The sequence below is a fragment of the Panthera tigris genome, chromosome B2 (assembly GCF_018350195.1).
Source record: "Panthera tigris isolate Pti1 chromosome B2, P.tigris_Pti1_mat1.1, whole genome shotgun sequence".
Lineage (NCBI taxonomy): Eukaryota > Metazoa > Chordata > Mammalia > Carnivora > Felidae > Panthera > Panthera tigris.
The window spans coordinates 40,989,074-41,004,613 of record NC_056664.1 but is presented as its reverse complement, the minus strand read 5'-3'; the positions used below and the strand labels follow the sequence as shown (position 1 = coordinate 41,004,613).

General features: G+C 53.4%; 1 protein-coding gene across 1 annotated transcript in view; it reads right to left on the bottom strand.

Moving 5' to 3' along the window:
• The window catches only part of PTK7 (protein tyrosine kinase 7 (inactive)), a 62,860-nt gene that overhangs the window by 20,661 nt on the left and 26,659 nt on the right, over positions 1-15,540 (bottom strand). The window contains exons 2-7 of the mRNA XM_042986403.1: positions 4,599-4,886; positions 4,024-4,126; positions 3,462-3,652; positions 3,218-3,368; positions 2,050-2,198; positions 1,535-1,801 (exon numbers count right to left, since the gene is read on the bottom strand). Coding sequence (XP_042842337.1) covers positions 1,535-1,801; positions 2,050-2,198; positions 3,218-3,368; positions 3,462-3,652; positions 4,024-4,126; positions 4,599-4,886 — 1,149 coding nt within the window. The remainder of the gene's footprint in view (positions 1-1,534; positions 1,802-2,049; positions 2,199-3,217; positions 3,369-3,461; positions 3,653-4,023; positions 4,127-4,598; positions 4,887-15,540) is intronic.

Below are 15,540 nucleotides of genomic sequence, written 5' to 3'. Positions count from 1 at the left end.
CAATGCCATATGAGCAGATGATTCCCAAACCTATACCTTGACTCCTGACCTCCCCCCATACAAGCTTCAGACTTGCAAATCCAACTGCCTACTGCCATCTCTGACTGGATATCCAACAAGCCTCTTGGGTTTTCTATGTACAAAAGTGAACAAATCATTTCCCCCAGAACCTGCTCATCCCAGTTTTCCCTGTCTTGGTCAACATTGCCACTATGCAGCCAACAGTAGAAGCCAAAACCTAGCCTTGACTTCCCTCTCCACAGCCCTATCGACTTTGGCTCCAGAAACTCCTGAATTTGACCATCTCTCTCACCTCCACTGCTACCACTTCTGTTCCAGGCCCTTCAACACTGCCCCTGGATGATTACACTCATCCACTAACTGGGCTCCCTGTTTTGACTCCTGCCCCTAACATTCTGGTATTCTCAGAACGGCTAGAGTGATTTTTTGAGAATGTCACGCTCCGACTCAAAACCCTGTAAGGACTTCCTGTCTGACTTGTGGCAGACTGTTTGCAAAGAGGACTGTAAACAGTTCTTCCATCCTTTGCTTCTTTGTAATGTGTTGCTGCCACTTTCCCCACCAAGAGCCAGTCTAGGGGCGCCTGGGTAGCTCAGCTGGTTGAGCGTCCAACTTTTTATTTCAGCTCAGGTCATGATCTCACGGTTTTGTGGGTTCAAGCCCCGCGTGGGCTCTGCACTGACAGAGCAGAGCCTGCCTGGGATTCTCTCTCTCTCTCTCTCTCTCTCTCTCTCTCTCTCTCTCTGCCCCCCTTGATTGCACTGTCTCTCTCAAAACAAATAAGTAAACTTAAAAAAAGAGAGAGAGACAGTCTATTTCTCTACTGCCTAGAGTCTATGTGGCCGGTGACTTGCCTGGCCCAAAACAGAACACGGTGGAAGAAACACTGAGCAACTGCTAAGCTGATGTCTTGAGAAGTCTTCCAGGTTCCACTACTGGCCTCTCGAACCCCAGCCACCATGTGAAGAGGCTGGAGCTGGCCTGCTGGAGCCGCCACGGGGGAGACAACCAAGGCACTCTGGTAGATATATCCTCCGTCAACTTCGAAACATGCAAATGAAGCCACCGGGGACCAGCTAGCCACCAGCCAACCTATCAGCTGACTGCAAGTACATCTGATCTTTCTAACCACCTTGTAGGGTAAGTAGTGGGTTATCAATCCCATTTTATGGATGAGGAGCCTGAGCCCTGGCAAAGCAGGTGGCTTGCTACCCATCGCTGCTCTGTGCACCAGGGAAAGAGTGGGACCTGGGTCTCTAGACTCCCAATCCTTTGCTCCTCCTTTCCAGCCCAAGGGTTGTTTTTTTGTGTGGGCTGTCACCCCGACTTCTGTGCCTGGCTCTCCACTGTCACCTCCCAGCAGCCAATGGAATCCCAAGCAAGCAAGGTCCAGAGTTGAGAGGGCCGCAGGTGAGCACCAGGGAAGCCTCTGTACATCGCACCCAGAGAGCAAGGCCTCAGGGGACCTGGGCTCCCCTCCACCTCGCCTCACCCCTCAGGGCAAAATGCTCACTGGCCACAGTGATGTTGACATCCTGTCGCCGCTGCCCGGCCAGGTTGGCTGCGTGGCAGGTGTAGACACCAGCATCACTCTCCGTGGTACTGGCAAACACCAGCTCATGGCCCTCCTGGAAGACCCTGCCACGGGTGGGTAGCCGGACTCCTGCATGCTCCCACCACACACTGGGCTCTGGCAGACCCTGGGGGGGCAAGCAGGCCACACGCTCCTCGCTGCCAGCTGTGAACACCCGTGGCTCAAATGGTGGCATGTCTTCAATCTCTGCAGGGATGGGAGCAGGAGGCAAACAACCCGATTACTGTGGGTCTCAGGGTACCTCATGTGGTCCCAGGGCAAGCTTTTGGCCCTTTCCAGCTCCAACCCTCCCTTAAAACACTGCATCTCCTCTTCCTGCCCCCAGCATCCTCTTTCTCTCTCTGCACTCTGGGTGGAATCAGGAGCCTAAATCTCTACGTGCCAACGAGGTTGAAGGCGGCCCCCACCTCAGCACCCTAGACCCAGGGACCTACCTGCCAGGTGAAGCGTGGCCTCAAGGACGACAGGAGGGCCCCTCTGCCCCTGGCCAATGCAGCGGTAGACCCCTGCGTTGCGGGGCCGGACCTGGGTCAGCAGCAGGGACCCGTTGGCAAACACCGTGGCTCTGCGGAGGTGTGGGGGACTACAAAGAGGAGAGAATGCTATTTGGAAGAAGTGGCCCCACGGGCATCCTTCTGGAAGGGAATGAGATGGAACCCCATGCTGCAATGGTCAGAGATGTAGGAAGGAATCAGCCAGGAAGAGGACAGGGATAAGGAAGCCAACATGTCACACCGCTCTGCGTGTGTGTGTGTGTGTGTGTGTGTGTGTGTGTGTACGTGTGTGTACACGTGCATGCGTGCACTCACTCACGTGTGTGTGTGGGTGTGCTCCACCTACAGGAGACTCAGCTCCCCGGGTGGCAAGGTGAGCAACAGTGTCAGTGAGAGATAGTGAGTCATCAACAGCATGCACCTGGAGAGACAGAGGCCCACCTCCCCGCAGGGTTAAGACAGGCCTGCCACTAGGGCACCCACCCCAGTAGTCAGAAGCCCCTGGGCCACACCAGATCAAAACTGCTGATGATTTCCTCAGGGCTGAAGCTAGGTGGGATCCAAGCCCCTCACCTAGGACCACAGCCACACTCGGCACTGCAAAGGTGCTCTCTGCTCTCATAGTGCCTGGGTAAGGACAAAAGTCCACATAAAGGAGCTGGACCTTCCAGCATATTCTGGAAGTGACTGCTTCCTCCAAAAAGCGCGTGTGTGTGTGGGGGGGGGCGGGGGTAAGATATCCTTACCATTCAGGACCTTCCCATCCAGACTATGGTTACCTAGGTCCCCTGTGTCCCTCCAACCCTGGGTCTCTACTCCCCATCCCAGAAGACCCATATAGGCAGGAGGGGAGAGAAGAGAACGGAGCCACCACTAGCTCATACAGTGCCGTGGTGCAAACGGGAAGATGCCCTTTCCGGAGACTCTTCCCTTTGTTGGACTCATTTTGTAATAGCAAAACATTCTACTGCCATCTGCTGGAAATTCGAAGTAACACACATATAGATCTAGGATGTCTGCAATACTAATGACTTTCTTTTAGAGAATGCACTGGGACAGTACACAACCTGTAACACCTTACCTGAAGGCCCCTTCCCAATTGCCTTACCGACTGCGGTTAGTGATAGGAGTCTCATCTTCAAAGACCCACTGCAGGCTAGGGGGTGGCTGGGCTGAGAACTGACAGTGGAACATGGCCTCTTCATTCCTCGCCACTACCATGTCCCGAGGAGCCAGCACTACCCTGGCAAAGCTCTCGTCTGGGGTGGGAGAAGCACAGGTGCATGAGCAGACAGAGTGGGGAGGCCCCTCGCATCCCTGCCGTGCCCTCTCCATCCCCACCCCAGGCTCACCAGCAATGCTCAAGGTGAAGTTCTGGCTGCTGCAGGTCTGGCCAAAGGCATTTTGGGCACAGCAGGAGTAGATGCCACTATGCTCAGGGCTGGCCGGCCGGAGGGTCAGGTTTCGCTCCTTGCTGCTGACCGTGTGATTGCTCTGACCATCAGAGAGGGGGCTCCCATCTCGGAACCACTGGTAGGTAGGCCTGCAGGCCAAGGGGATCAGCAGCAGGGAGGCAGAGGGTACTCAGGTGACCAGTGGACAACATACAGGACTAGAGGCTAGACCCCTCAGTTTGCAAGTGGGGAAACTGAGGCCTGGGAGGAGAAGTGACTTGCACAAGGGCACACAACAATTCAGGGGCATAATCAGGTTGAGATTCTACAGCTCTCAGCTCCCAGAATCCAGGATCATTCCGCAGGACAATGCCACCTCTCCTCAGGTCACTAGGGGCTTGTGTGGGGAGGCATATGGGCAGGGGTGGCTATAGAATGAATAGAGTCCAGGATTTGGGAAGATATCCCTACTTGTCTAGAATAACCCTCTCCATCCCCACTCTCAAAGTCATCTCCTTACCGAGGATGCCCATCAATGTGACAACGCAGTGTGACCTGGGTCTGTGGCTGGATCTCAGCTTCTGAGGCTGGATGTTTCAGGACCACGGGACCAGTCTCAATCCCTGTAGCAGAGGCCACGGTTGCAGAGTGAGGGGCAGAGCAGAGCAAGTGTGGGAAGGCAGAGGGGAAGGAAGACAAGCAGAAAAGGACACAACCTGCAGGCTCTGGAGATCAGAGACAGTGCAGGGAAGCCCTGCAAAGACGAGGCTGCGGCTACAGACGGGGTGGGGTGAGGGGCCAGAAACAGAGGGCCCATCCAGTCTGTGGCAGACAACTCTGATGCCTGGCCACACTGGCCCTCACTGCCCTTGCCATTTGCAAAAGCATCCAACACATAAAGGGTTCTAGACTTGAAGGAAAAAAAATCTTCTGGAAAAAATAAAACTTTTCTTATCCACTCAAAGAACTGACCACAACTGCTCTCTGCCTGCCCCCATTCAACTGGAAACGGGAGAAGCTGAGGGAAAGGAGGGGTCCTGCAGGGCTCAGTAGTTGAAGGTCTATAGGGAGTAAGCACAGCGCCCTGGCTCTCACATTTGATGTTGAAGGAGGCGTTGGCACTGCGGGCCTCCTCTCCAGTGGCATTATCCCGAGCCACACACTGGAAGGCTCCAGAGTCCTGCAGCCGGTCCACAGCTGCAAAGCTCAAGCTGCTGCCTTGGGCAAAACGCCTCTCAGTGTCTTGGACAGGGGCCCCATCCAGCAGCCAGTACACGTGTACTGGGCCTGGGGTCTCGACTTCACAGCGGAGCAGTGCCCGGCGCCCCTGCAGTGCATCCTGGGAGGAAGGCTCCTTGATGAAGACGATGGCTGCCTGGGCACCTGCGGATGGGGACATGAGAGAGGTACAGTCAGGAGGACCTACAGTCACTGTCCTAACACAGATCACCCATCACTCTGTGCACAGGAAGAAAGGGGCTATGCACACAGGAGGTGGCCAGTAAGTTCAGGACAGAAGGATCATGAGACTGGAAGTGCCAAGTGTCCATTGAAAAACTCTTCAATTGTGCCGTGTGCTCTGCAGGATACAAAGACATGACACATCAGTCAGTAGGGGGCACAGCGCAATCATACACAACAAGGCAAGGCTCATGCCCAACGAACAGTGTGAGTAGTCAGTGCCTCTAGAGCACAGAAAGAAGAGGGAGTTCCAAGGGCTGGGGACACCAGGGAGGCTCCCTAAAGGAAGGTTCAGACCTGCAGGTCCTGATGCTAGGCAGAGGAGCAAGGGACATTAGCAGGCAACCCTCCCCATCAATCTTCAGAATCCAGGATGTTGAGCAGAGTTAAGTCATGACCCAAAGAGCATCTTGGAAGGATTACTCCCACTCACAGTCCCACTGAGAGTTCCGCATCAGAGGTGGCTTTGAATCCCACCCACAGGTGCTCTGTAGCCCTTAGCCCCCCCCCCAAGGCTTCTTTGGATTTTTTTTATACTGTTTTTTTTTTTAAGTTTATTTATTTTGAGAGAGTGAGTGTGCATGTGAGTAGGAGAGGGACAAAGTACCAGTGTGAGAGAGAAAATCCCAAGCAGTCTCTGCACTGTCAGCACTGAGCCCGACTCGGGGCTCGAACCCACAAACCATAAGATACTGACCTAAGCCTAAATCAAGAGTTGGTCGCTTAACTGACTAAGCCACCCAGATGCCCCTGCACTCCCACCATGGACTTCCTTGGGAAAATTCGCCCCATCACAGGAGAAGCCAATATTCCCTAGATCTGCAGCTATTGCCAAAGACATGCCAGGGCCACCCCCACGTCCTACCCTCTATCTCTAAGAATCTGTGTGGCAGGGCTGACTTTTCTATGCCAAGTTGAGAGGTAAGCCAAGTGGTTCCAGGTTTTCATCTGAACCCCCTCCTGCACCACAACATTTCAGCTCTGGCTGGGGCCGAAGGAGCACCCACAGGGAAGGGGGGCCCCAGAAACTAAGGGGGAGCCATAGCCAGTGGGAACAAAGGAAAGTGAGAAACCTGTGCTGAGGAGCAGATGGGTCGAGGAGGCGGAGGGCAGGGCTGGGCAGGTGGCAGGGCTACAGCAGGAGTAACACACTGGGCTTTGTTTCTGGCCCACGTGGGTGCCCTGCAGAGGCCCTGAGCCACTGGGTCTGGAACACCAGCCCGCCTGCCAGGGGTGGGTGACAACACGGAAGAGGACGTGCAGCCCCTCTGAGAAGAAGAAATAGGCCACCTGGGGCGGCTACATGAAGAAGCAGCCTCTGCCTCTGATCAAACTGGGCCTGGTAAGGGCAAGAAGAGGCTGAGGGGGTCCTGCCATCCCCTCCCAAAGCGATGGAGACTGTGGCCCAAAGACTGCTGTTTCAAGTCCCTGAAGGTGGAGTTTGGCTCTTTAGGGCATGAGAACCATGTCCTCCTAAAGTCAGCATTAAGACAAGTCCAGGATCTCTCAGAGTGAGGTCCAGATCAGGAGTTCCACCTCCCAATGTTCCCAGAGGTGCCAGCCCACAGGACAGTCAGGGAGCTGGAAGGTGCTCAGAGCACCCCATTACTGCTCAGTCGGGCACTGCTGGCTCTCTTGGTGTGATAACTGCCCTCAATGCTGGGTTGTCCCACCCACTGTGCAAGTTAACTAATCTGTCCTCTGGGCACTGCTAAGTACCCCCAGCTACCCTGACATCCCAAACACCCCATTCACTTCTAATCACCACACAGGAACGTGGCCCTGTGCACCATCCACCCCCCCCCCCCCACCGCCGGCAGCTTGGTACAACGCCTTTGTAGAACAGATAGGTAAACTGAGGTCCAGAAAAATTAAGCTGTTTGCTCAAAATCAGACAGCTAGTTTGACCATGATCCAAGGAAGCCAGCTTCCAGCCCCAAATTCTTCCCAGCCCCACCCACGAACTCAAAACAAACCCTGGAAATAGCTGATCCCACAACGGGCCTCCATTCCTGAGGCCAGGTAGAGAGGTAGACACCCCTCTTGCAGACCATGCCAGACACACAAAGGCACTCGGCTAACTGGCTGACTGAGGTCACCTTAAAGGAAGTGTGGGGCAAGAGCTGGTGAACATGGAGGCATCTGGAACACTTCCGGACCACCTCTCATGATACAGATGGGAAGACTCAGACTGATGCCCTGGTGGACCTCTGCAAATGCAACTCACCAAATTCTTGGGACTCTTGACCCAGAACTCCAGGATGCTTGTTAAAGGCCAAAGAGAGATCACCTGTCATCCAAGTGCAGGTGAGTCCTCACTTCCCCGCTCAGCTTCTACAGACGTGGGGATCGAGGAGCCTCACCCATGCAGAGGAGTATTAGTTAAGGGTGTGGAATCAGACAGGTCTGGCTCAAATCCTGCCCATCATGTTTAGTGTTTGACCTTGGGCAAGGAACGCAGATGGTCTATGCCTCAGCTCCCTCGGCCTCTCTCATGAGGTTGTCATGAGTCACAAATGCTGTAATTCGTGTGAAAAGCCTCAGACAGAGCTACTCCGGCGAATGGTAGCTACTGTTACTATTTCCATTATCACCCTTCCTGCCCAAGGACTCCCATTTTAAGAACATTAGAAAGCTCCCCCTCGAGAGGCCCAGGACCACTCCCAGCCCCTGGATGGGGGAGGAACCTCCACAACAGACAAGTTTGAGGGGAATAACCAGGTGGGGGTGGGATGGAGGGAAAGGGGCCGCAGGCTTGCAGGAACCACAGACCACTGGCCACAGAAACCTGAGCTGGAAGAAAAGATGGCATGACTCAGAGGGACCCCAGCTCAGCCTCCGGCATCCCCTCCTGGCGCTAGGGCTGCTCTGTAGCTGTGGTGAGAGATGTTGCATTCCCAGACTGCCACTCAGAGCCTCCTGCGCCCCCACGACAGGGCCTGGGAAACATCAAAGCTGGCCCCTCGGGGCCCTCTGTCCTGACGTCAGCTCACAGCAGGTCCTGGTTAGTGCTTGGCTGGGGCAGACTTTAGATGTTATAAAAGGCAGGGAGAACAGCCACCAAGCCACCCCAAGCCCCCAGCCCCTGCTCTGAGCCGCCATTGGGAGGCTGGCCCAGCGCCGTGGCACCCGCATTTGCTGAGAAGGCAGTCGGAGGTGTGCCCATTCTGCACAGTTTGCATGAGAGCTTGGTCTGTTGTGTTGCTGGGGAGCGGGGCGCGGGCGGAGGGGAGGGCTGTCGGGGAATGGGCAGGAGGCTCCAGGGCAGATTGAGGAGTCCCTGGCAGAAATGTCAGACTCCAGGAGAAAGGAGAGGCTGGGAAGTGAGGAACTTTTCAGAAGCTTCGGCTGGCACCAACAACATGAAAGGGAGGACAGCAGTGACAGAGAGTGGAAGGCTTTTGGGGACTGGGATGGTACCTGCCCCCAAGGTGGCACAGTCACCAGCACATTCCTGTCCCTGTACCACCTCTGACTTGAGGATGCCCCCAGGGCTGTGGTCCGAGGAAGGCCTTCTCATACTGGCCCTGGGCTTCCCCAAGCCACCCCCTCTTTCACCGTCCAGCCACACCACGCATCACGCTTCCTACTCAGGCCCTCACAGAACACACGGCCAGCGTGGCCCCTGAGGCTACCCGCTTCAGCGCTGCCCAACAGCCCCGCTCCTGCCCTCCCAGCCATGCCACCTCAGCCTGGCTTCTCTGCCCGCTTCCCCGAGCTGTGAAATGGAGACCCCGCCCCTACCACTCAGGCTGCATGAAGTTAAGTGGGTTCACATTATACAAAGCCCGTAGCACAGCACAAAGCACACGAGGGTATGAGGCTGCCCCGCTGGGCACAGAGGGCTCAAAAGCCACCCCCCCACCACCAACAACAAGCAGGCAGAACCATCTGCCCCACACCAGGTGCCGACCCCAACAAAGCTGGAGCTGCAAATAGCCAATAAGGACATTTTCCAAGCCATTTCCTTGGCTCCCCAACAGCCATCTCTATGCAGACACTCGCTCTGCCTGTGCCTTGGCCTCAGCCCCCAGAGAAAGGCTGTGTGGGCAGCAGACCAACTCTGCTCCCCACCCCCCAGCAAGCGTCTGGTCTGCTGCCTGCCCTCCTTGCTGCTCTCTGGGCTCCAGGCCCAGTAAATCCATGTGTGTCCAAGTGTGCATGGGTGCACACACATATGTGTAAACATGATTTTCTGGAGAGCAGAGAGCAGCAGGAAGTTTTTCTGCTCTGAAGTAATTTCAGCTACTTTGGTCCAAGTATCCATCTGGGCCACTCAACTATCCACCTCACAGGGGCTGGTCCTCCTGACCTAGGAAATATACCCCAGGACCTGTACAGGCCTCAGAACCTGCCAAACCTGGCCAGCTGATTCTACCTCTGTCCTCTCTTACTAAAGAAAATTCCATCTTTCAGGCAGATGCCTCAGGACCGGGCTGTAATACCAAGACCCTGGTTGGCCCTGGCATGGGCATTTTGCACAGCAGTGTGTGACCATATGAGTGATCACCCCCAAATCCAATCAGCCATACAGAAGTGGCCCACTCCTCCACACCTAAGACCGAGTCTCTGGCTTCAGAGCCTAAGTCCCTGCTGGGGGACATCCGGACTCCCAGGTAGCTCCCAGTGTCCAGGCTGAGGTGGCTCCTGTCAGGGCACATAAACCCGTGAGGCAGAGGCTGACAACACTCTGTGCCCTCTCTGGACAACAGCATCAGGACACAGGCCAGCAGAAGAAACCCTCAATCCAAGAGCCACAAATGCTCCGGGAACCAGAGCAGCTCCAGGTCCCCTCATCCACAAGGACAGCCCTCCTCACAAGTCCCTTCCATCCAGAAACTCTAAGGGCACCCAGCAAGAGTCCCTACACCACACCTCCTCCCCAAGGGGTCAATGCACTGTACCGGAGACAGTTGACCTTCCGGCATTTAACTAGCATACTCTCCCCTGCTCTGGAAACACTCCAGAGGTCCACAGCGCATACACATTTGTAATTTTTTTTTTTTGAAGAACAAATGTCAACTGCTGTAGGAGTAAGTCACTTGGATGAACAGCAAGCTCAGTTACCCTATCCCCGATCCCACTCACTCAGGCCAGCAGAAACATGAATGCTACAGTGGTATTTATGAATCTGGGTATCTGGAATGTCCTTCTCTACCACCAGTGTACCACCAAGATACTGTATGTGGTTGCAGCACCAGCAACCCAGACTCTGTGATGGAAAATAAGGATTTAGAGGGTCACTGAAAATCGGTCATAGCGCATTCCGAGACCCAGAGGCAGAGCACAGAGTTTCTACCCCCTTCTGTCTTTCCAGGGTCTACAAAAGACCCTAGGTTCATGGACAGGAGCCTTGCAGCCCTCTGCAAGCCATCATAGTCCCTGTTCTAAACAGTGTAGGAGGGAGCAGAGCCAGGGACCCAGCTGAGTTTTCCCATCCTGGGATTTAACTGTAAATGTCTGGAGAGGCTCCCACATCCGGATTAGAGGAACAGAACAAAATCACCAGGGATTAGGGCAGAAACAACCTAACAGGCCAACTTGCCTACCTTAGATGAAAAATACAACTCAGACCTGTCCCGCCAGCTTCTGGGAGGCCCTGGAGGGGAAGGTCAACCTCTGATGGCAGAAGCAGGTCCTTGTGTCCAGCATCATGTGGCATCTGAGCCAGAGGGACAAATACACCAACAAATGAGGCTTAAAATGCTCCCCAGCCAGCGGCCACACTGTTGGTCCCTGGAACTAGCCTGTTTTCTGCTGGGGCCGGGAGGACCATATCTGGGACACCTCTCTCACCCTTGGTAACCCTTAAATGGCCGTGATGTCTTCAAGGAAGCAGCAACAAATTAAACGCCCAGCCACATGAGGTGATGTGCTCAGGCTGAAGGAACATTGGGTGGGGAGACCTGGGTTCTGGTCTCCATACAACCACTAACAAGCAGAGTAGCCCGAGCCAATCAGTACTCCCTCCCAGGCAGATTTATTATCTGTAAAATTAAAAATACAAGAGGATGCCCTGGACAGCCCCCAAGACCTCACACTGGATTCGCTGCAGAGAGCCTCAAAGGCAGCTACAGAAACAAAGGGTTCACTCCTCAGAGTCCCCTCCCCACCCCCCACCCCCCACCCCCCACCCCCAGCACAAGCTCTCAAAGCCCAGGGAGATAAGGGCAGGGCAGGGCCCAGGAGGATTATGAGAGATGCTGTATACGGCAGGTGTGCAGGTCGGAGGCAGCTGGGGCTTGAGAACGGGGACCCAGCACCACTTCTGACAAGCAGCTCCCATTCCTAAGGCCGGGCTCCCCAAGAGATGCCGCCTCTGCCTTGGCCACACACTCTCACTGATAGCTCACTGCCTGGGACACCCCTGATACTGCCATCTGTGCTGTGACTGAGAGCTGTACCCCCAAGGTAGACTGTACACTTGAGGGGAGGGCAGACATTCGTGCCCAACGGGATATGGCTGTGCCCCCTCACAGTGCCTGGGCACCGTAAATACCGCACAAGCATTTAGAGGGGAATGAAGTCACTGAAGAGTCTATCTAACCTGAAATCTTGTCCTACATCTACCTTTATCCAAACGTGGCCAACTTAACTTTCTTCCCCAAGTCTCAGTTTCCTCTCCTGGAAAATGGCAGCCTTGATACCAATTTTAGTGATTCTTTTGGATTCCTGGGATAGTCAATGATATTCAAATGAAATACATATCAGGTACAGACACACAAAAGTCTGCGTATGTTTCAGGGAAGTAAAAAACCCCAGAAGCTCTAGGGAACCATGGACCCCAGATTAAAATGTCCTTGGAGATAAGGTGATCCCTGGGGAGTCCAAAGGCCTGGTAAATGGGGGGGTCTGGGAGGGAGAGCCAGGCTGGCAGAGGGAGAGGGAGAGGGAGAACTATGAGAGAGCATCAGGAGCTCTCTCCACCCCCTGTGCCTGGGGACAGATGCATTCTCAGCCCCAAGGAAAGAGGAGAGACAGCAGCCAGGTGTCTCCTGAAGACACCAGTCAGAGGCCTGAGGAAATAATATACATTGCAAGCAAGGGGACAGAGCTGCTGGACCAGGGCACTGGGAAATGAGCCAGGGCTCAGTCCCAGGAAGACTTCAGGGGTGCTCAGCCAGTGCACTCAGGACTCCAGAGGGGACAGAGAGCCCACCCTCTGGCGGCAGGCTCCCCAACCATTCATTAGACTCCCGGGTGTGGTGGCGAGGGCTCTCGGGGACCACAGCAAGAATGGCCCCAGGTAAGCCTGGTGAGCATCCTGTGCTCTTTCTTGTGGAGGCAGGGAGTGAACTAAGTGACAGTCCGGGGACTACAGCCTTGCAACTGGTGAGACCTAGCCTTAGTTTATATTAATTTTCAAGGCAGGCTCAGAAAACTCTGTGAGTCGGTTTTCTTTTTTGTTTTTGTTTTAAACATTAATTTAGCTTTGAGAGACAGGGGGAGACAGAGCACGAGCAGGGGAGGGGCAGAGAGGGAGACACATAATCCGAAGCAGGTTCCAGGCTCTGAACTGTCAGCACAGAGCCCAACGCGGGGCTTGAACCCAAGAACTGTGAGATCATGACCTGACCTGAAGTCAGAGGCTTAACCAACTGAACCACCCAGGCGCCCCTGTGAGTCTGTTTTTTGAGCTCTTTTTACCCATCTCTGCCTCAGCCCTGGGAGGCTGATGAAGCAGTGAGCACAAATCTTAGACCTAACCAGAGTGACCACAGCAGTTCACCCCAAATTCCCTGTGGAAGGGAGGACACGATTCCCTGCCCTTTGGGTAGAGTGGTCTCAACTCCATTCAATGAAGAAAATCCTTCCTTACCCCTAAAGAAGTTGAAATATCCTTTAGACCTGCTCTGGCCAATATGGTAGCCACTGGCCACATGGGGCTATTTAAATGTCATTTAATTATAATGAAACAAAATTGAAAATTAATTTCCTTTGCAGCAACAGGCACATTTCCAGTGCTCAGGCGCTGTGTGTAGCTAGAGGTCACTGTATTGAACAGTGCAGATATAAAACCATTCTGTCCCCACAAAAAGCTCCATTAGACATCACTGCCTTAGCTCCTTTGCTTCTTGCTGGCCCCATGCACAGGCTCATTTCCAATCTAAAGAGCCCTTGGGGTGCCTCAGTGGCTCAGTCAGTTAAGCATCTGACTTCAGCTCAGGTCATGATCTCGAGGTTCAGGAGTTCGAGACCTGCATTGGGCTCTGCACTGGGATTCTGTCTCTCCCTCTCTCCTTCTCTCTCTGCCCCTTCCCCACCTGCCACACACTCTCTCTCAAAATAAATGAGCTCAAAAAAAAAAAAAAAAAAAGGAAATCCTTAACACGAGTCAGCCTCGTTGTACCGAGGAGGAAACTGAAGTCAAACCTATCCCAGTAAATGGCAGAGTCTAAACTACCCCCAGATCTGTCCTGCCCCTACGTCTGTCTGCCTGCGTTTTTTTCCACGATGCCACGCTGGCTGCTTCTCTTCTTTCACTTATTCCTTTTGATCCACACCCTCCCCCACCCATTCTATCGTGTGTAATGTAAATCCTTTTCTCTCCATGTGCTCTGGGAAAATGTGATTGCTGTTTCAAGGGCGGGTATTTTTAACTTACGTAAGTGGTCTTGCATTATCTCTCACTCTGCTTCTTACTTTTTTTCCATTTAGCACTGTGTTTTGAAGATCCTTCCCTGTGGTCATCTCCTACCTCCTTCCTACCGTCCTCCCAATAGGTAAACATACAGTTGGGTTCGGGGAGGGAAGAAGTGAAGATTTTTTTTTTTTCTGAACAAGTAAGTGACTGAACACAGCTGTCCATAGTTTGAAGATCGGTCTTCAAGCCTCTACCCTCCTCCTCTGTGTGCCTCCAGCACCCTGGCCTCTATCACTGCACCTAGTCCCACTGTCTGCTGGGTGTCCTCAGAGCCTGGTGACACACACACATACCCCTGCTTCCCTTTCTTCTCCCTATAAACCCAAAAAATCACTAAAGAGGCTGGACTTTCAGCTGGTTTCAAAGGGATAAGAAAAAGAGTCGGTCTCATACTTTTTATATTTAGAAGCACTCTGCAAACCACTTCCCGGAGCAGACAAGAGTGGGGAATGTGAGGAAATCGCTTTGCTATGTGTGATGTGGAAAGCACGAGCCACTCAGGGCCTGCGGCAGTGGGCTGCATTTGCCACACACCCGGTGACACGCGGCGATGCCTAACACATGTGCAGGAAACGAATGTGCCCCTAGGCAGCCTGCAGGAGACCCCGTTGGACAACACCCACGGCAGCCTGGCTGTCCCCTCAGGGCCAGGGCACAAGGCAGGGCTCAGGAGTCAGAAGCAGACACCATCCTCGAAGTGCCCCTCCCCCAGCCTTCTTTTCTTTTTTCCTCCTCCACCTGTCCGGCCAACAGCTGTTTCTGGAAACCAACCCTTCTCTCCAGGGAGGGAGAGTCCTCTAAAGGGATGCTGCAAGCTTTAGGCTTCAGGCTTCAACCTGAGACACAAAGGATCCAGATTGAGGGAGGACGCTTGAAAGAACCACTGGCTTGAGGAGGCAAGGGTGCCCTCCTGGAGTCCAGGCTGCTGGTGACAGGTGTGGGGGCAGGTCTGTCCACAGTGCCCACTGCTCTCCTTGTGAAGACAGATCAGCCCCTGCCACCAAAAGCTCTCCTGTTACCCACCTCCAGCACGTATGGCTGGAGAAAACCTTGGACAGGAAGGCTATCTTGTAGTGAGGACCAAATCCTGCAGCCATGAACATATTGCTCAAATATTACTCAGATGTGACGGGGTCTGGCCTGGTGTCGCAAGGTGAGGCGGAGCCATGGACAGGGCATGAAGCGGAAGGCCGGCCAGATGCTGAGTTAGAATCAAACCATAGCATACTTCCTAGACTCCTTATAAACCTTATTTTACTGCTTAAAATATAAACTTTCTAACAGACAATTTTACTCTTTCATTTAATCTCTTAACTGCAAGTCTCTGCTGGTGATTTGCTCCCTTATTTTTTAAGGAAAATAACCAAAAAAAGAGTCATTTAAAAAAATCAGCTGTTTAGGGGCGCCTGGGTGGCGCAGTCGGTTAAGCGTCCGACTTCAGCCAGGTCACGATCTCGCGGTCCGTGAGTTCGAGCCCCGCGTCAGGCTCTGGGCTGATGGCTCGGAGCCTGGAGCCTGTTTCCGATTCTGTGTCTCCCTCTCTCTCTGCCCCTCCCCCGTTCATGCTCTGTCTCTCTCTGTCCCAAAAAAAAAAAAAAAAAAAAAAAAATCAGCTGTTTAGAGAAGGCATTCTGGAGAAAGATGGCAAAATGAGTATTTCGATCTCCAAATCAGTAAAACAGATGAAAAAACACAAACTGATGAATAATAGAAACAATCCCTTGTAAGTTATTTTTAAAAGCAGCAAAAACTTGCAACTCATCACCAGATGCTTAAAGCCTAGGGATTGTTGGGGAGAAAACATTATAAAACACAAAGCACTCACAAATAGCTGAAGAAAAAAAAAGCCCCTAAGGGTGGCTGATGCAATAACCGAATTGAATAGCCAAAAAAATGACAAAGACCTAAAGTTTATTTCATGCCTACTCTGTC